This window comes from Arvicanthis niloticus, chromosome 2, assembly GCF_011762505.2.
Source record: "Arvicanthis niloticus isolate mArvNil1 chromosome 2, mArvNil1.pat.X, whole genome shotgun sequence".
NCBI lineage: Eukaryota > Metazoa > Chordata > Mammalia > Rodentia > Muridae > Arvicanthis > Arvicanthis niloticus.
In genome coordinates, this window is record NC_047659.1 from 119,004,439 (window position 1) to 119,026,477 (window position 22,039).

The following is a 22,039-nucleotide window of genomic DNA, read 5'->3' on the forward strand; positions in this document are numbered from 1 at the left end:
TACTTGGTCCTAAGGGAACTTAGAGATTCTTCTGAGGCCATGTGTCTCAAATTCACTGCGGTAGAATCAAGTAGTATTTTATTTTTAGTTTTCTTCCTGATAATTATAGATTCTGCAGGCTGGAAAACAATGAAATATCTGAGAGGCAATTGTAACTTTTCTAATAAAAAAAAGTAAAGCTTAATCCCTGCCTATCAAGATAACGCCTGTGTTCTAAATCTCACTAGTCAATGAGGAAGCTTAATCCTCACCAATTAATGAATCTCTGGAATTGGAAAGTATATGCTATCCCAATTCCCAATAGGCTTTTGGGGCTTGGTTCTTGTCAATTCCAGATTCTTAAAGTTTATGTTACTGGTGATTCCAGATTTATTGATTTGTCTCTCAAATGTATTCCACAGTTTTCTAAACATTGATTGATTCAGTCAGGCAAGAGGCATCAAGGTCCTGAACAACCACATTAGTGGGAGTACCTCATCTCCTTCATTAGCTAGGTATGAAGGATGGAGCAAAGCAAAATTACTGGAGAATGCTCTGAGGGGAGAAAGAGAAAGGGAGGGGGGAATACATGAGAAGACATAGTAGCATCTCTTGGAACCAACAGATGGGTAACACTCTGTTGTTCATTCACTTCACAGAATTAAAAAAAAAAAAAGCCTATTAATTTTTTGCGTTTGAACCTAGTCTGACTTTAAACTGGAGGGTAGAAAAGGAAAAGCAACCTCTAGAAGAAATTATCATTCACAACATTACCTTTTTTTTTTTGAAGAGGGGAGACTCCTATTAGAGATTGTTTCCACATAAAAGAATATTATAATTGATTATGAGGAAAGGCTTTCAAAAGTTGATCACACTCCAGTATAGCCATGGAAGATCTCAGCTAGACACAGATAATGATGTATGTATGATATTAAAATTTCTGAGGTCATTGTTTAACAAATGAATAGTGAATTTCCGTTTAAAGCAACAGAATTCTCTGAAGTTATTGGTCTGCTCTTAGAAACATTTACAGATACTTGATTAAAAATCAAGTGTATATGTAATCAAAAACTGATTGGTAAACTGAGTCTTAAGAAGGTTAGAATTTATTTATGTCTTTGGTTTTTGTCAAAGTTTTATCTAAATTTTACATAGAAGGTAGAGTACCAAACTGGTGTAGCTGACTACCCAAGATAGGATGCCTATACCAATATGGACACTAGAGAAAAAAGGTATGGCTAACAATGTCAACTGAGGTGCAGTAGAATATCAGACATTGCTCAAAGTGTCTTACAGTTCAAAGTGAGTTACTTGCCTTTTAACTAAAGAAGGCATGCAGAGACATCTCATTGGTCTTAACTTTTAAAAAAATATATGATTTATGTAAACTTGAGAATTTATTAAAAACATAAAAATTTTACAATAATCACAGAAAGTTTGATTATCTGAAGTGAAAATGTATGTGAACAAGTCAAACTGTCATCTCATCAGCTATAATAAATCATTACTTCAGAGCTGACTATTGACTCTAAATGTCCACTAGTTCAATATCATAATATCAAATACTGATATTATATGTGAGAATCTACAGGGAACTTTATAGAAAGGATAATAATGAGGAGAAAGCAGCCATAGTAAGCCTGAGATGTGCTATGAAAGTCTAATATCTGGATTTTACTGCTGAGGATTTTCATGGGGGCATACAGGTCTCCAAAATACATAAAAAAGTATTCACATTTTGTCCATGTGACAGGTGGCATTTCAAACCAGATAGTTAAAGAGAGATTACTGTTAGAAACATGTTACTATTATGAGAAATGCTGAACCCTGATTGACCCACTGCCTCAGTACTCCAGAAGATTCTAAATGCAGCCAAGACTAGAAGAAATGAAAGGGAAACACAACATTCTGAGGAGGAAATATGAATTCATTGTGAGTGGAAAACCACTTTCTATTGGGATATATATTTAGATTGATGGGAAATGATGATATTCTGTATTTATCTGAAAATAAAAAGAATAAATGAACTCCAGAAAAATATCATCATCAAAAAAAAAAAAAAAAAAAACCCTATGAACTGAAGAAAGTGTTTGCAGCCTAAGTGACGGAAAGCTTATGTGCTCCACTGAGCCACAGATTTTAGGAACAGCTCTCATTATCAAAAAGGACAATGTTTACCAACCTGGATGAAAAAGGAAATGTTGATTGAAATATAAATGAATTTTGTCAATGTGTTCACCAAAAAGGAACCTTGCTCAGCCTCTCTTGGAATCAAAAACGCACAATTTAAAACAAGAAGACAAATTATTTTCTCACAGTAGCAAAAATGGCCCTGAGGCTATACAGACACTGCTTAAGATTGAGAGAGAGAGAGAGAGAGAGAGAGAGAGAGAGAGAGAGAGAGAGAGAGAGAGAGAGAGAGAGAGAGAGAGAGAGAGAGACAGCAGAGCTGGGTTTCCCTGACTTTCAGTTTTTTCCACACAAGGCTTATTCATTGGTAGTCTCATTTTCAAGAGATTGTTGAGTGTCTGCACATAGGGCCTTGATTTATGGCTCCCACTAAGACTGGCACTTGTCTGCCAGCCAACATGAGCAGACTCATGGAGAGTGACAGAGCAGGTTCTGATGCTGCCTGGAGAGTCTGGGAACACTGAAAGACAGCTTCTCTCTCAATTTATGGTAGGATTGCTTCTGCCCTATAGGGATCACTTTTTTTCCTGACTGTCCTTCATCCTCCACCTTCACTTCGAGCTTCTTATTTGGCCAGATTACATATGCACTTCTGGATAAAAATGTTCTATCTATCAAGAATGTTACAGTGTCTGGGAGACCAAGACAGGTCTGGATAGTTTGTCAGGAGGTGATCTCAATAGGTACAGGGACTGAAAGTGAGGGGCTCAACTAAGGCTTTGAACCACTGGGGCTTAGCTACAGACAATTCCAAACAATCCACCAGTCCATGAAATAGGCTGTTAGCTGAGAAGCCAGAGAGTGAGCCATTTACCTTCTAATTCTGATCAACAATCAGCAAGGGAAGCTGCTCTAACAATCTAGCTCTAAGACAGGAAAACAGCCATAGGAAAGTCATCATTCTGCAGGAGGAAGGCTGACAGTAAGGGACCATAATCATTGTAGGGGTGTGGACAGTCACACGCAAGGAGAGTTTGGGGAAGTACCCACAGTTACTGGATGATTTAAAAGCAGACAAGCAATCTATTGGAATTTTGGAGCAGAGTGTATTTAAATAAAAGGAGAAAAAGTAGATTTTTTTTCCTGTCTTCTAGTTAATTGGACTAGAGAACTGGAATGAAGCCACTGTGATCTGGGTTTCTGTTTAATAAAACAGCCACAAGCACAGCATTCATGGATATTTGTCTTCCAATTCAGTTGGCAGCACTGATATCTCTAATTGCTAAATACATGTGGTTAGCAGAAAAATATAAAATAATACAACACACACTCTCCATTTACTGCACTCAATGAATATGCTACTTAGAGACTTGAAAAATTAGAAATCTTTAAACACTGCGGTAAACAAAGGCTGGGTCACACATTCTAATGCAGGGTCTGCAGGGAATTCAGTGTTCCTTTCAGGAATCATTCTACATGCAACACTGGCAGATGTTTGCCAACAACCTTATGGGCACCAATGCACACCCCCCCCCCCCACCAAAGGCCCTTGTATTGAGCTGATGAGATCACCTAGTGGGTGAAAACACTTGGCACTGAGCCTGACAACCAGAGTCTGATCTCAAACCAACATGGTTGGAAGGAAAGAATCAACTCTCGCAATTTGTCCTCTGGTCTCTATCAGTACGCCATGGAATGCACCCTCATCTCAATAAACAAACAAATAAATAAAGCAAAAGCTTGTTACCAGTCTGGAGAACTATTAGAAGGTAGGAGTGAGTATAAGCAAGTTAGTCCATTGGGGGCAAATTCTTGAGAAGCATGTCAGGCCCCTGAAGCCTTCTCTGTGCTTCTAGGTTACTATGAAATAAGAACTTATAACACGATATCCCCACCGTGAGCTCCTCCTGAACAGGTCCAAAGTAGTACACTCACTGACTATGGACTGAAATTTCTAAAACTGTGAGTCCAAATAACTTTTTTTATAAGATCTTTATCGCAAGTATTTTATCACAGTGCATGAATTGTGACTTTCAGTACACCAGGCCTAGTGTGTAGCAGCTCCTGTGGTCAGAGAAGCAGAGAGCAAAGCATCAAAACAGAGCTGTCACCTTCACACTGCTCTGTCCATTTGCAGCTAGTGGGCAGGATTTACATCCTATTCTGTCTGTACTCTATTTTCCTTAGGAATTATGTTTTCTCCTCTGAGTTGGGTTGGTGAAACCAGGCCCATCCCCTGTCTAGGAGACATGAATCAGGTACTCTAGGCTATGTAGGCTATTTTCTTTCAGCCATATAAAATGATTCATTTATTGAACAAATGGATCTTCAGAAGCTATAATGTTTTAAGCATTTTTTTATGGAGGTAAAGTGGTAAGAGAAAAATCTCATTCCAGTGAAGGAGATAACAAGTAGATAAGACAAAGAGGTGTGGAGTGGGGAGGGCAGCATGAAGTGCTAGATGTTGGCAGACTCTGAAATGAGAGTGTATGAGAAAGAGAGATGGCCCAGAAGTCTCACTGAGAATGGGTATTGATCAAAGAGCTGAAGGAGGTGGTGATAGAAAAAGATACTGGAAATGGGTGAGGAAGTATGAGATGTGGAATGGGAAAAATCTGAGGAGGAAGAGATAGATGGATAAAGGGATAAAAGAAAGAAACATGGAAGAGGGAGGAATGGAAGGAGATTAATGGAATACAGAGAGAAGTTGGGGAGGAAGAAATGGAAGAGAGAAGACTGAGGTGGAGATATTTTTAAAAAAGATGGTGGGGTTGGGGAAGGATGAAAATATAAATAACCCATATCTGACTCAGGATGAGGTCAAATTTGGAGGCAGGTGCTTTGTTCAGGCTTCTCACAGGTTCTCTATACCTGTGGTATCATCTCACCTGTCTTCACATCCTGTGTAGCTTGCCTGTCTACTCTATCTCACCTCTATCCCACCATTAGCCTATGCTAATATCCTTCCCAAATAGGCATCCTTCCCCCAGATCCTGGCCCTGATGTCTGTTTCCTGTAATCCCCATCTGGTAAAATTATAACCTGCATATGTTAAAGGATAATCTGTCAAAACCCAACACCCATGGTGTCCTGGGTCCGCAAGAACACATCAGTGACTGTATCTCTAGGGGTGTGTGTTGAGAGTCTCCAGCAATCAACTGGATAGCAGGGTTTCAGGCAGCAGTGAGTACAGCTAGTATAAACAACCCAGGAGTCTGTTGGAGGACAACTCCTTTATTGAAATAGAGGGGCTACATTATATAGCTCAAGTCAGTAGGGAGGGGAGGGAAAAGACAAGAAAGGAAGTGTTGTGGGTGCAGGAAACTTACAAGCCTATTTGCTAGGTTAGCAGACCATCAGTCACATGATTTCTGATGAGTTCTCTGGTGAGGAAGCAGAAGCCTTCCTGGCTTTTCCATGTCATGGCCTTTGTCTGTATGGAGTGGAGTAAGCCCAAGCCTGAATTGGGTAGGAAGCAGCCCCACTCTTGTTTCTGAGAACTGTCGGGATATGGGCAGAGCTCTACCATCGTCTATCTAGCTTGGGGATGCACAGAGTGTGGTACTGGCCGTTATCCTCAGGGTGCAAACTCATACTCTCAGCTCTAGTATGATACTCAAGAAGGCAGGGAAAACATGAAAACATGGGCCCCTTCTGAGGATTAGGGCCAATCCCACCATATCATGTTTGCCAAGGGGGCAGGGAATGCATTCAGTTGCCATGAAGACTATGCTGGGCTTTAATACTGTTGCACGTGAGTCACGGGCATTGTGATAGAAGAATAAGCCTTCTCTCACCTCCATCTCCCTACAGATGTGGGTGACTCTTTTTGTCATTTTCATTTCCTTTCCACTGCCTTTCCTGTGTATTTGTACAGGTGGTACTGATTGAGCTTTTATTTATTTAATAGTATATAGAGTCACTGTTCAACAAGGAATCTAGGAATTTTCTTGGATAATTTAGCACTAAGTTATGGAGAGCAGTTCAAAGTTGAAATAGTGTAAGGCAGCACCATTAGAAACAGAACTTCAGTCAAGGGCTCTTGGCCTTTTCACACAGACTCTTATCACCTGGTCCTTTGTTCATGTTCTGGTTCATGAAATTAATATTTTTTTCCTTATAATATCTTCTTCCTCCTGCCTCCTCAGGAAACAGGATGGGTTACTTAGATTGGGGAGTTTTGTGAGAAGGACCTGGGCATACAGGGTTTGCCCCTTTATCCTCCAGGAAGCCTCTGGTGAGCAGAACAAAGTGAAAGCTATGGTCCAACTTCCTGTCCCTAGTGAAGAAATTGCATCATCTTGGATATATCAGAAATCCTGTGTCTCACAAATGCCCCATATTGGTAACAAGCTAACCTTTGACTTTCAGGATTGTGTTTCAGTGAGTTGTGAAACTAGTTATTAGTGTCTTGATCCATTTCTTACTGCTATAACTGAACATTAGGTAATGGACAGATTACAAAGAAGGCAGGTGTATTTGGCTCAATGATTCAGGAGGGTGGAAAATTGAAGACCATGGTGTTTCCTCTAATTAGCTCCTGGTAGGTCATGGCATGGTCAAAGGCATTGAGTGTTGAGCCAGAGTATCCCCATAACAAAGCCGCCTATAAATGGACTAACCCAACCATCTTCCTTCCAAACACCATTAAATACAGAGTTTGGGAATCAAGCCTCAAGCACATGACTTTAGGGAGACAGATTCAAACTATAGAGAGGAGTATGTCTTGTCTTGGACTTAAATTTGAAATAAAGGCATGGCCTTTGGGCCCTTCATAAACACTTGAGAACTATGAATTCTTTCTAGCTATGATCATCCCAGATTGTGACTAAGCACAGTGCAAGACTGATGAGTAGCAGGCACTGAAGTAAATCTGTGTCAGCCACTCTGTCTGCCTTGTGCAGAGGAGCATCCATGGGCAGAAGAGAGATGTTCCCCCTGTCACTGATAGAGATCACAGGAATCGTGGAGCTCTAGCAACAGAAGATGGCTTCTCATAAGCTGTGCCTTCCATTCTACCCCTGCGAAGACAATGTCAAGAGTTCCCTGATACTTGTTCCAGAAACTTTCTCAGGAAGAGAATTTTTCCTGTTCAAGGTATGTGGAGTTGCTTTGGGAAAGCTGGTGGATGGCACATTGTACAAACCTGACTCTGTAGCAAACTGTCGATGTCAAGGCTGCTACTGCCATTACTGAGATTAAGCTGTGATAATAGAGACAGTCTCATCAAAAGTAATCACAATTTTGATGTAAATGCCATTTTGGAAGGCTCATCAATATGCCAAAATATTCAACTTCCAAAGTATGATAAAAATAAGCTGAGTCTTCTTTAATTTCATGGCTTAGCACTCAAGTGACTTCAATTCTATTTTATAAAATCCTATTTAGTATGCCCTCTTCCTAGGGATTTTGCAAGCCTGCCTCACTGGGACCTGAATTTGCATGGGCGGGAAATGACATCAGAAACCATCGGCTATTGTGTGTCTCTCAACTAGAGTGGCAATAATGTTTTTACCCTCAGTTGCTCTTATACCAGTGGCCTGGCATGTGAATCACTGTTTACCAAACAAACAGCAGAAAGCTGGAGAATGGTGATGGACATTCATTGCTCATGTAGCCGATTTGAGGCACGTACATAAGCCACTCCAAAGCTGTCTTTTTGTTGTTGTTGTTGTTGTTGTTGTTGTTGTTGTTGAAGATTGGCTATTTTTGTTCATTTGTTTTTAGAGTTAAGGTCTTTTTGGATAGCCCAGACTTCTGGCTTTGCTGACCTCCTGTTTCAGCTTCCTGAGTGATAGACTAGGCCTTGTCTCTCTGCCAGCACACCTTTTCTCTCTTCTGTATGCACTCTCTTAGCTTTGCTGAGATATAAGTGTGCCCAGTCCTTCCACGTCCTTAACATTGATCACTTAGATGAATTTGTGACACCATCAACATGGCTAAGGTAATAAACACATCCTTTATACACATGTTCTTGATCTTTCTCTCCTCTTTCTGTCTATCTGTCTCTCTGTCTCTGTCTCCTTCTGTCTCTCTGTCTCTATCTCTCTTGCTCTTGCTCTCACTCTCTTTTCCCTTCTCTCCTCCTTTCTCTCTTGCCTTCCCCTCTCTATTTCCTCTTCCTCTCCCCTCTGTCTTCCTCTTCTTCACTCCTTCTCTATTCTTCTCTCTCCCTCCCTCCTTTCTTCCTTTTCTTCTTCCCTCTCTTTCCTCTCAACAGAGTCTAAATAGAGAAATTTGCCCAGGCTGAGCTTAGACATGATCTATTTCCTGGGCTGGCCTTGGACCCATGATCCTCCTGCCTCAGCCTCCAATATGCTTTGACCCACACCTGGTTTGGTTTTCGTTGTTTTCTTTTTCACTTTCTTAGCAGTAAAATCAGTCTGTATGACAACTGTTCTTTCAACAATTTTTCAAGTTGTGTTAAGATATAAATGACAAATAAAAACTGGATATAATATAATTAATTATATTATTAGATGAGCACATGCAAAATGATGATAAGGTAAATTACAAATGACTGTGGGATAAGTAAAGGAGATATCGGAGATAGTTGTTCTCAGTTTGCACCCTTTCTTTAAGCTTTACATGGTGTCAAAAATATTGGAAGTAATACACACACATATGTATAGGCATTACAATAAATCATTTCAGCTGTGTTGATCAGAAATAATGTTTATGTACAATTTATCTTCCAGATGCTTATTTTTGCTCTATTTACCTTTATGACCTTTACCGAATTCAACAATTACTTACATTTCGACTCACTATGATTTTATCTATGATTAATTCATATTATTTCATTTTTTCTGGCCTGTTAAGAGAGCGTTAGAGTCATATTTTTAGCCCAAGTCCTTTACTTACATATGTTTTACTTATTTTGTATGCGTGCATGGGGGTGGGTGGGTGGGTGGGTGGGAAGAGCAGTGGTAACCTTGCGTCATTGTGTGTGTGTGTGTGTGTGTGTGTGTGTGTGTGTGTATGTGTGTGTAGGATAGAGGACAACTTTTGGGAATTGATCCTCTCTTTACTTCATGTATGGTGCCTGAACTCAGGTTTTCAGACTTAGGCAAACTTCCTTACTGGGCCATTTTGCTGGCTCTGACCCTGAGTTTTTCAGCATATCTCCTAAGATCAATAGCACACATTTTTTTTACATAGCTACAACACAATTGTCAGACTGGGAAACTGAATATCAGTGCTGTTCTCCAGCCATATTTGTAGATTTTTGTGGCAATACTTCTAGTTAGTTGTCTCTTGACAATGTGAAATCCAAACATAAATTGTGAGTCTGCTTTACTTATATCCCTTCATTTTTTGATGTGGGGTGATTTCTTACCTTCCTTTGTCTTTCTCTGCTTTAACATCTTTGAGAACAGAACAATTATTTTGACAATGTTCACATAATAAGACTGCAGTAAGGCATGCAGAGCATAAAAAACCCAAAGCTCAGGATACAGGAGAAGCAGGTCAAAGGAATATTTAGTTGACTGCAGTAACCAACTGTCCTAGTTGGGTTTTGGTGGTAGTGTTGTTGTTTTATTTTGTTTGTCAATTTGACACAAGCTAGGTACACTAGAGAATCCTCAGTTGAGTAAACAGTTTCAATCAGATTAACCTTTGGGACATTTTCTTGATTAATGATGGATGTAGAAGGACCAGCTCACTGTTACTGGAGCATTCTGAGTGGTATAAGCATGCTGAGAAATCAGTGAGGAACAAACCAATAAGCAGCATTCCTCCTTGGTGTCTCTGACCGTGCATAACTCCAGGTTTCTTCCTGTCATGGCTTCCCTCAGCAATCAGATAGTCTGATAGTTTGTCTTAGATGTGTGCCAGCATCATTACTTTTGCAGTGACTCCAAATAGCCCTCCAGTGATCTGGGAGGAGCTGCGACAACCAGTGGAAGTAACAATAGGTAAGAAACTCAATAGTGGAAGAAAACCACATTTGTAGAAGGCTTTCAACTCCAAGCTAAAGGGTTCTCAAGTTCTATTTTCAACCTAGGTAGCCAAACCCCTTCATTCAGACATCTCATGCAATCCACCACTAAAAGCACACATTGCTGGTTTATCCTGTTTTTTTTTTTTTTTTTTTCAGTGTTGTAGGTAATGCTGGGCAGTAAGAAAGTGTCATCCATATGCTCACCTCCTGAGCCTCAACAATGTCTTTGTTGGCTTCTCAGCCAAGAGGAATAAATGGACATAGCATCCATGATCCAGAAATACAAACACACTAACAAGTAAATGTCCAATTCTGTCTTACAATATTGGCCAAATATCTTGTCTGCCCTCCTCTGTGCTTCTCAGTGTTTCTGCTACCATTGTTTGTGACTGCATACAGATAGCCTTCAGTGGATAGAATAGTTCATTTCCCTGGTGTGAGCCTGTAATTTTTTTAGTGTGTAAGGATGCTTTTGTGCCCAGTGAGTGACATTTTAATAGGAGCAGGAAGGCCTACGTATACTACACAGTGATAAATCCCTCTATTCTATATGCAGGCACACAAAAAAATCTATGTGTACTGCCCAGTGATGTATCCTTCCATCCTTCATACAGCACAGAACAGCTGGGCAGAACTCCCTGGCTCCTCCTTAATAGGCTCTGATAGCTGCCATACTCCTCCAGATGGGTTAGGATGCTGCCATCTTGAAGCAGGAATTCGTCTTTCTAGAAGAAGAGCTGTAAAAAAAGGCAGCATTATTGTTTTTGCATTTGAACAATCTGAAGGGGTGTGGGTTGTTGTGAGCAGACCCAGGGGAGCAATAGAACAGCTGGCAGCAATCTGGGGCTGCAGAGATGCTCCACTGGAGAATGTAAATGCTTAAGCCCTCCTTTCATTTGCTGGCTGGCTCTGAAGCTTCAAAGACTTTGGACTCCAAAATGCCACTTTCAAACATTTGTGCTGGGAGCCTTTCATCCCCTCTTTGATTCCTGGGAGGCCCCTCTCAGCTCATTATAGCACAACCCCTGCCAATATCAGCTGCAGTAATAGCCACATCTACATGAGATGACTACCCTCAAGGAGTCAAGGAATGACTCTCCTGCCATCTTTCTGGCACTAAAATTGTACTATGTGTCTCACAAAGGATTTCTATGTTGTTTCCAAGCAAAGGATCTATTTTAATGATGTTGTGTGGATTTCAAAACACTAGGTTACAGTGTCTGGAGCAGGACAATGTGGATAGTGCAGTAGATAAATCACTAGCTGCTTAAGCTGTAGGACCAGAGTTCAGATCCCTCCCACTCATGATCAAAGCTAGGTGGGCATGGTAGCATGTACATGCCTGCAATCTCAACATTTCATAGACAGAGGCAAGGCATATCCATGGAAATCTGGCAGGACAGATCAGCCAATTTGTGAACTCTGGGTTCAGTGAGAAACCCTTCTTCAGTCAAGAACAGAGGAATTGAGGAAGACATCTAACACCAACTTCTGGCCTTCACATACATATGCACTTGCATATACATGCACACATGTGCACAAATGCACCTACATGTGTAAAAGTAGGCATACACATATGCAAGGACACACCATATATTCATACAAAAAAAGGATTTTTAGGGCAATAAGACTGAGTTGTTTTAAATATTTAATGTGTTTTTGAAAATTTAAAGCAATTACTGATTTAGATACTCAACTAAGTCTGTTATCCCATAGGCAAACAAAAAGGCCAGCACCCAAGTGTTTATTTAGTAGACAGGAGCTCACGTGACTTAGGTATTTGGCAGACATCACTGTATTTGGTCTCATTAAACAGCTTCAAGAAATCCCTGTTGCATTCAGTGTAAAGATGAGGATAAAAGTGAAAAGGGCAGAATCTTGAACTCAGCCATCATAAGATGAGGACCTGGTGTTTTAATCCAAGTCTGCCTCTGGCACCCACATTCTTTAATAGTATGCTGCACATCCCTTTCCCTCCTGAGAGTTGGATGCCTTGTTACATCTTGATTTCTCCTCTTCCCTTGGTTTTTTCAACTCTTGAGTATATAGTCTTGTAATTATTTCAATAACTTTATTGGGGGTCTGTGGACATGGTTCAGTGGGTAAGCTTTACTGCTGTTCAAGCACGAGGACCTTTGTGTGAGCTCCGAGCATTCACATGAAAGCTGAGCATGATATGCACATCTGGAACTCTAGCTATGGAGGGCAGAGACAGATGGATCTAAGGAGCTATCTGAGGACACAAGTTCAGTTCCCAGCTTCTGCATCTGGTGACACAAAGTAATCATTTCCAAGGAATATGATGAACATGAATCCCTCATATACATGTAATTAATTTATTTTTAATCTTAAAAACAATATCCTACAGTGTCATCTTGTTGAACTGGAGACAGTATCCAAACCACAACACTTAGGATGAAAGACTGCTTTTTTTAATCTGAAGTCCAGCACCCAGCAAAAGCATGCTAAAAAGGCCTTGCAACAAAAACAAATAAGATCACCCAAATACACAACCTTCCAGTTCCATAGCCAACCACCTGCAGGTTACTTGTGACACTGTCAAGCAGAAGGGAAAAGTGGAATAAAGTTAAATAAAATCAAGAAATTTATATAGACTGAGGTACTCTGAGGAAGAGGACTACCCAGCGTCCTGACTTCTCCTAAGTAAATCTCCGGTGAAATCACTGTGTATAATGCAAATAGCCACCTCGGTATTCTGGTAGACATATGTCAGGTCCCCCTTTCTTCATAAAACCTGTCATCTGACTCAACTTTTTTTCAATGTAAAACAATTTACACAGCTACTTGGAATGTCAAATAATGTAGTGGTTTTTCTGACCCCATAGCCATGAACCATGTGTAACCTTTCTTTCTGCTTTTGATCTACTCCCTGCTGATTTAAGGAAGGGCTTGCAGGTAAAATGGAATCCCAGAGGGACCATTTCCTAAGGTCTCTGAGAGAGCAATTGCATCTGTACGGGGTAAAGCTTTGCCTGCTTCATCCTACTCCATGCAAAGTGTGATGAAGATCTTCACACCACACCTCATATGCTTTGATTACCACTCTTAGGTGTACCTGAAGCAATCCAAGCAATCATGCCAAGAGATATCTGCATTTCTGCATTTACTATAAAAATAGTCACAATAGTCAAGACATGGAACTAGCCAAGGTGCCCATCAATAGATGAATGGATAAAGAAAATGTGAGATGGGGAAGATCTGGGAGGAGATGATGAAGGTGAAACCATGATCAGAATATATTGTTTTATTTTCAATAAAATATTTTTATAAAAAATATGGTTACATACATGCAATATAGTTTTCTTTAGCCATGAAAAAGAATAAAATTATATCATTTCTGTTTACTTGGAGATCACTATATAAGTGAAATAAGCTAGATACAGAAAGACAAATATCATATTTTCTCATATGAAGAACCAGCCAACCAATCAATCTACCATCTATTAATATAGATCTACCATCTATTAATATAGATTATATAATAATATAATCTATATTAATTATTATAGTACAGATGATATAATATGTAATTATATATAATATATATTTAATATCATATATTAATTAATATTATATATAATATAATATAATATAATATAATAATTATATATAATATATGTATATATGTATATATTATATATAATGTATATATGTCAATAAAGCCAAAGGGGAGTCTGTGGTAAAAGAGAACGCTGTTATCCCTTTCTTCCTTGTCATTTCCAACCCCAACTCCATCTGTTGCCAATCCTCTCTGCAGCCATGTATCCACTCAGCATAATGGATGGTAGCCCTGCCATCCTCCTGTTCTCTATACCAGTCAGTATCTCTTGCCTTTCTCCCAAGGAAAACATCAGTAGTTCTGAATGGTCAAGATGTAGGGCTACAGTGGAGAAGTCCCTATTTTCTATTGGCCCTTAGTTAATGATCTTCATTTTCTTTTCAGTTCACTACTAAAAACAAATGTAGGGGTACTAGTCACTTGACAGTTTGCTGTGGCAAAACATTGACAAAAGCAGCTTAAGGAGGAGGGATTTATTTAGTCTCACAGTTCTATGGTACAATCTTGGGTGGCAGGAAAGTCACAATGACAGGAGCTTGAGGTAACTGGTCACATTGTCTCTCTAGTAAGAAAAGGAAAAGAGATGAATGCTTGTGCCCAGTTCACATTCATGTTCAGTATAGGAACCACAGACCATGGATTGTGGTATATATAGTTAAATTGAATCATCCGATTTTTGTTGATATAATCTAGATAATTTCATAAGGCATGGGCAGAGGCTTATCTCTTAGCCTCTATAAAACTTTCTGCTGACTTCCTCCATCTAGAAAGAAAAGCAATAAACAATATGTCAAAAGATAAGTGATAATGTGGGGATACTGCCCATTATAAAGGTGTGAATTGCTTACCTGGCAGACTAAAGGGTACTGAGAATCACCCCAACTCTCACAGACAACTAATGAAAGATTTTCCTGGATACTGGTGATACCACTACTATATGAGCTAGACTTCCAGATAGAAGTCCTCTTTTGTGAGGACCCACACTCAACCAACTCTGAACCTTGGAAAAGGCTCTTCAGTGTCCCTAGCTGGAGAGACCATAATATCTCCTTATTCTTTGAGAAGCTGGACAAGCCAATGGATGTTGAACACAACTTTATGGAATAATACAGTCTTCTTGTCCTGAGGCCAAGGTTATCTGTTCTTTCTCATGGTTATAAGCAGAATATTTATTGGTTTACCTCTAAAGGAGTCTTTGCTTCCCATGTGACCTTATGATATCTCATGTAGGGCAGTTATTACTTGTGAATGCACAGCTCTTCATAGGCTTCCTAGTATCCTCCCTGGTAGACTACTCTGCCCTTCTTAAACAATCAGTTAAAGTTGCTACACATTATGCTGATGGAAGGTGTTGACTGTTAAGGCAAGAAGCAAAGTGAAGCTCCATAACAGCATGAAGTCCTCAGGAGATGTAGTCTTTGAAGATCTGCCTCTCTGAGGCACATCCATTATAGTTTCGCTAACTGCTGGGCCTCATTCTAGGAGTTTTAAAGCTGTTTTGCTGTTTCTCTTATACAGCCATGAACAGGATCTCAAAGGCAGGGAACACACTCAGAGACAACTCACATGTCCACTGTTAGGAGTCCCACATGAAGACCAAGCTACACAGCCTACATCAGTCCTGTGCAGGCTCCCTGGTTGCTGGTCTCTGTGAGCTCCTATGGAGCCAAGTTAGTGGATTCTGTGGGTCTTCACATAGTGTCCTTGATTCCTCTGGCTCCCACAATCCTTCTTCCTCCTGGTCTTCAAGATTCCTCACATTCCACCTAATGTTTGGCTGTGGGTGAAGCCTCTCCGGTGACAATTATGCTAGGCTTTTATCTGGGATCCCTAATGCCAGCCTGGCTTCTGGGAAAGCATCCAAAGTTGTCAGCCATTGTCTCTCTGACTTCCTCCTCTGGAAATGTGCACACTGTATTTTACCTTCTTGTCATAGGTGTTAAAAATAGTCTTACTTGAGATACCTTTAAGTCAATATGTGGCCAGTATACCCATCAGAAAGTCTCCCTGTTCAAACACCAGGACAGTGTTCTCAAATTGCTCTTAAATCACAAAATATCTAGAAACAACGGGGTTTCTTGTATGCTTTTCCAGGCTTTAGAAACACTGCTATTAAACCTGAAGTGTACAGTCCTTGCCTTCTCAGATGGCAGAGACACAAGCTAGTTAACTTGGGTATCTGAAACAGAATCCCAAACATTAACCTCTAATTAAATCATATCCTCCTGACACCTATAATGTAGGGATTATGGTAATGTATGAGATTATTAATTATACCAAATTATTCAATTAACAGAAAGCAAATACCAGTGGAGAAGAAAGTTGGTGAGTGATTAATGAGAAAAGCCAAGTTTGACAGGATTGGAGCCTACTGCTTCTTGACAGAATTTTCTAGGTATTGGAGAGCAGCAGATGTACCATTTTGCTTGTTATGGCTTCACTAGTTTTGTTCTTCAAAAGTCATTTGATACCTACTATGAAATGTTAAGAAGTCTGAGCACTAGAATGTTTTGAAGCTCCGAGGGCTTTGCCCTCATGAATGAATGAATCTATTTATTCAGTTAATGGATCAATGGATAATTGAAATGCGTGTGGATTGGGTCTGCTGTGAAGAATGTGTTAGCTAGATGTGTCACATACTTCCTGTCCCTTAACATGTGATTGTGATTCTGCCAGGAGCAAGAGCATTATAAGATATATATCCTTGATTTAGAACCAGAATGAGTCCGAAGTAAACCTCTTTTCTTCATAGATTACCCAAACTCTGGTACTGTGTCATAACTTGTGCTGGGAAAAGACCAGGATAGATAAGGAAGGCCATGCAAGTCAAGGGCATTTCATCTTTTCCCCCACAACTGAGGTAACTTCATGTTCCAAATTCAAACTTCTGACTGTTTCTGAATAGGTCACACCTGGCCCTTTATCACATCTTGGTTTGTTTTGTAAATGTTGGGTGATATCTGGGTAAGGTAGTTAGACAGCTGTAGACTGGAGGGAAACAGGGACTCCATGCTGATTGGAAAAACAGGAAAGATGCAGCATTTCCCCTTGTTTCCTGAGGTTTCTTAACAACAGGCAAGGTTTATATCTTCATCTTCCACACAGTGGCTTTCCAAAATCTGATCACAGTGATCACCCTTAACTCCCTTGCTGTACAGTGGCAATGATACCATCCTATACCCTCAACATGTTACATATACAGCAGAGCTGAAGGCTCACACAGAGGCTCTGGTCTATTCTGCTTTCCTCTGCTTTGGCCTCCTCTGTTATAGGTAAAACAGTAGAATGCTCTTAATATTAATCATCACCTAGCAGGGCACAGTTCTGATGAACTGATTCCTCCGTACTTAGATAACCGTTAATAATTGCAGAGGCCCCAGGGTCCAGGCTGAAGGAACCTGGTGAAAAGCAGTGCTCAAATTCTTTTTCTCATGGATTTAACAGTGGCCCCTTTCCAGCTCTTCTCCATGTCTGTCATTTGTGAACTTCATTGGACAGAAATACTGACTTTTGGATAACCAAAGCACTATGATTAACAGCTTATTGTGTACTATAATTTAATTAGATTAATTAATTGCCAGGTGGTGGTGGCGCACGCCTTTAATCCCAGCACTTGGGAGGCAGAGGCAAGCGGATTTCTGAGTTCGAGGCTAGCCTGGTCTACAGAGTGAGTTCCAGGACAGCCAGGACTACACAGAGAAACCCTGTCTCGAAAAACCAAATAAATAAATAAATAAATAAATAAAGATAATTACACTGCTAAAGAAGGAAATCACTATTTTTTTCAAGATACATGTGGTAAAATTTTCTGATAAAATTTTAGTTTTATTCTGAGCAACATTGAACTCAATTTTATCAAATCAGAATGATATAGTTATACTGATTGTTAGCAGTTCTCACCTTTATCACAAACCACATTTATTTCATTCTTCTTCATAATAACAAAAAATAAATATCTGTGCGAGAATCATATCCGTCTGTATTTTACCAGTTTCACCTTTTATTTTCATAAATATTTAGAAAAATTTGAATCATTATGTCCAGTAAATTTCATAAAGGTATTTGTGATCTTAATAGGTAATTTTGATTATTTTTAACATTAAACTAGACAACTTCGATGTCTAGAAAGTTTCGAAAAACTTTCTGATGAAGCTACCATGTAGTTATTTCATAAGTGGTAACCTGGAGTCATGGTATTTTACTGTAACAGATTTAAGAGCAAAACACCATATACATATTTCATCTTATATCACATGATAAAATGGATGTGACAGATTTCATTAGGTTTTAATCATTTAATCATTTTAATAATCATATTTTACTCATACAAAATAATGAATTCCATTATGACACTTGCATCTATCTATCTATCATCTATCTATCTATCTATCTATCTATCTACCTACCTACCTTGTATCTTCCTTATATAACAGCTAATTATCTTCTCTTGTATCCATTCCTACGAATTCCCTTCCTCTCCTCAAATGCTCCCATTTTTACTTTCTTGTTCTACACATACACACACACACACACACACACACACACTCCAAAAAAAGGAAAAGTGTGTGATGTATATCTTTTTTTCATAGTATTCTCTCTCTTTTTGCCCTCTTGATTCATTTAGATCCCTTTTTTATATATCCCATAGTGTTCCTTTTATTTTCATATATATTTTGTGGGGGGGGGGGTTAAATAAGAAAGTAAACATAAGATATTTGCCATTTTTAATCAAACTTATTTCTCAAAACATGATGGTCTTCAGTTCTTTTCTAGACTATGTATACTTTCATTCTTTTAGCTGAATAACTCTATATTGCATATTTTATATTATGTTCATCCATTCCTTTGATGATAGACATTTAGATTGATTCTGTATCATGAATATTGTGAATAGTGTTACAATATCATATATGTATTGGTATCTTTGTGACATTCCACTGGATATGCACCCAATAGTGGTAATAGCTATAGCTTATGGTAGTACTTAATTTTTTTTTTTAAGATCACAGTGGCTGCATCAATTTGCACCCTCACTAGCTGTGTGTATGGGTTTCTCTTTCTCTACAACTTTACCACTATTTTTCATTCTTTATTTTCTTGATGGTGATAGTTATTGTGACAGGGATGAGCTAGTACTTCAATATAATTTTAATTTCCATTTTCCTTATGGCTATGAATTTTAAACAGTTTTCCAATATCTACTGGTCATTCCCAATATTTACATTCATTCTCTTGAAAACATTGATTGATCTCAATCATCTTTTTTAATAAGTTCTCTTCACTATCTCTCAGCAAGTTTATGCTATTTTTGAAACACATATTTTGCACATTTATTTGAGTAGATAAACAATGTTTTTTACTCAGTGGCAAGTCCCATCTGGTAGTTGGCTTCAGTTGATAGAAGCTAGAAAGCTGGCTTCCCAGGAGTGCCACGGAGGCTGAGTAACCCCTAATATCTTCATGAAAACATGTTCAAAGCCTATGAAAAAAAAACAAGAGATAAACTTCTCTTATACTAGGTTGAAGAAAAGGCCTATGAATGAAAGAGAATCAGCATGGGAGTCCTCTGTGGTGGTTTGAATAAAAATAACTCTCATAGGTCCAGGGCAAGTGTGGCCCTGTATTAGGAGGTGGGACTTTGTTGGAGGAGGTATGCCTCAAGTAGTTATGCCTTAAAGTCTCAAAAGCTCAAACCAGGCCTGGTGGCTATCAGTTCTTTTCCTCCTGCTTTCAGATCAAGATATAAAACTCTAAGCTTCTCCAACACCATGTCTGCCTGCATGCTATCATGCTTCCCACCATAGTAATAGTAGACTAAACTTATGACTGTAAGCCAGCCCCAATTAAATATTTTCCTTCAAAAGAGTTACTGTGGTTATGATATCCACTCAAAAAAACCCTAAGGCATCCTCCAAGGGCCCTAAAGTTAGGTCTTCTGAATAGACTTTCAAGATGTTGAGTGAGAATTATTTGAATGACTAGAGCAATTCCATTATAAAGGCAGGTGGTTCCCCATTCTTTGCCTTAAACAAAGTTGGAAGCAGATACAATTTGTGTAACTTAAGATATGACCTAAGAACTAGATAATATTTGTGTAACAAAACTCTCATCTACTTTCCGATGTGAATCAGCTTCTTTTAAGTTTTTTCCTTTTGTTGAAAATAGATTCTTTTCCCATAAATAATGTATCACAATTACACTTTTCTCTTCCTCTGTTCCTGCCAGTTCCTTCTCATATCCCCCACCTCCTTAATCTACTCCCTTTCTGTCTGTCATTAGAAAAGAACAGTCTTCTAAGAGATAACAACCAAACATAACAAAATAACAAAATAAAACATAATAAGATAAAGTAAAAGCTATCACCTTGAGGCTTGACAAAACAACTCAACAGAAGGAAAAGAGCCCCCAAAGCAAGCACAAGAATCAGAGACCCATTTGTTTATGAACTCAGGGGTCCCACAAAAATACTAAGCCAAAAGTTAGAATATATATATTCTAACTCTCTCTCTCTCTCTCTCTCTCTCTCTCTCTCTCTCTCTCTCTCTCTCTCTCGATATATATATATATATATATATATATATATATATATATATATATCCTGGTGCAGACCCATATAGACTCTGGGCTTTCTGCTTCACTTTCTATGAGTTCATAAGAGCCTTGCTCAATTGATTCAGAAAGCCTTGTTCTCTTGGTGTTTTCTGTCCCCTCTGGTTCTTACACTCTTTCTGCCTCATCTTCTGTGTGGTTTCCTGAACTCTGAGAAGAGGTATTTGATGGGGTAATTCATTTAGAGCTGGGTGGTCCAAGGACTCTCTCTCCACATAATGTCTGACTGTGTGTCTCAGCATCTGTTCCCATCTTCTGCAGGAGAAAACCTCTCTGATGATGACTGAAGACGACACTGATTTATGAGTATAGCAGAATATTATTAGGAATCATTTTATTGTTAGTATTTCTTAGACCAGTAGTGTTTGGTTTTCTTATAGGTTTCTGGAATATCTAGCCTGTGGTTCTGGGTCAGGTATAGGTTCTATCTCACAGAGACAAATCACACATTGGTTGGCTACTCCCACAAGTTCTGTGCCACTACTGCCCTAATATATCTTACTGGCAGGACAGATTATAGGTCAAAGGTTTTGTGGCTTGGTTGGGATTTACATTTCTCATTTGGTAGTCTGGAGAGTACTTTCCTACATAAAATATAATATAACATATGAAAGAAGGGTCCATGTAGGTACTGGCTCAACTTCTTTATGTTCAATGAGTTGTATGGTTGTTGTCCTCAGCAATGGTGGCGCACTGTCAGTTTTCAGAGAACAAACCATTGTTTGAGCAACAGCCTGTGTTGTTTGTGGATTTCAGTGGGACCCTGTTGTCCAATACTTCAACTGAATGTAACCCAGTCCTGTAAGCATTTGGTGACAGGAGATAGCCAGTTGGGACTCTGTATTCATTATTAAGAGACCTCACTAGAATTTTTAAGCAAGCTTTAGGCATCAATTGTAGTAAATTTTATACACATGGGTATGGGACTGGAAGACCAGATGAAGAATGGAAGAGGAAATAAGGTTGAGGAAGAGAATGGGGGAGAAAAAGCTGAAATTGAAGGGAATTTGAGGGATGATATGGAACCTAGTGAATCAGCTTCTTATTGTGTATAAGTCTAAAACAAATTCAGGAAAAACAATATAGCTAATATGTTGATTAATTCTAGAAATAAATACTATTTACTGTGGCAAAAATCAAGATGAAAAGACAATTTATACATCAAACAAAAGTGAATTCAGATCAACATGAACCACAGGGGTGGGGAGCGTTCTCACTACTCTGTAGACTGATGACCTGGGTCATCAGTCCTGGGTACCTGCGGTCTGCATCTTCTCAGGGAAACAGAAACACAGTCTACTCTGGCTTGGTTTTAACTTTTAATCCAAAATGATTTAGAAAAAAGTTAAATTATTGTATCTTAACTTGTTTTCGTTATGAATCAATAACCAATTTTTAAAATGTTAACTAAAATCTTAAAGTATTTAATCACTCTGAGCTTTTTGACCATAGGAAATATAATAATTTCAATTTGTATACATGTTTTAGCTATAATTTTTATGAATTGGTAGTAATAAAATGTTTTCAAAACATTAAATTCAATGACATTAGGCTGCCTTCTACAAGGGAAGTAAACACTGTGAGTTCAAATAGAACAGATAAAGAACTAGTGAAATTTCTTCCTGATGGATTGAATGCTGTTCACGTGAATTATAAATAGATAAAAGTGATGCAACTTGGAAGTTTTCTTTTTTTATATAACATTTAAAGAGATGTGTACTACTTTTATTTTAAAATGTCAGTGTGTATAATATCTGAAATTTTATACTTATGTAGAAAAGCTAAATACTATTTTT

The 22,039-nt window shown here is 38.8% G+C and overlaps 1 protein-coding gene across 1 annotated transcript in view; it reads right to left on the reverse strand.

The window, feature by feature from the left end:
* Positions 1-10,383: 10,383 nt before the first annotated feature.
* Syndig1 (synapse differentiation inducing 1) overlaps positions 10,384-22,039 on the reverse strand; it is a 209,269-nt gene continuing 197,613 nt past the window's right edge. Inside the window, exon 4 of the mRNA XM_076929927.1 lies at positions 10,384-10,791. Coding sequence (XP_076786042.1) covers positions 10,780-10,791 — 12 coding nt within the window. The 3' untranslated portion in view covers positions 10,384-10,779. The remainder of the gene's footprint in view (positions 10,792-22,039) is intronic.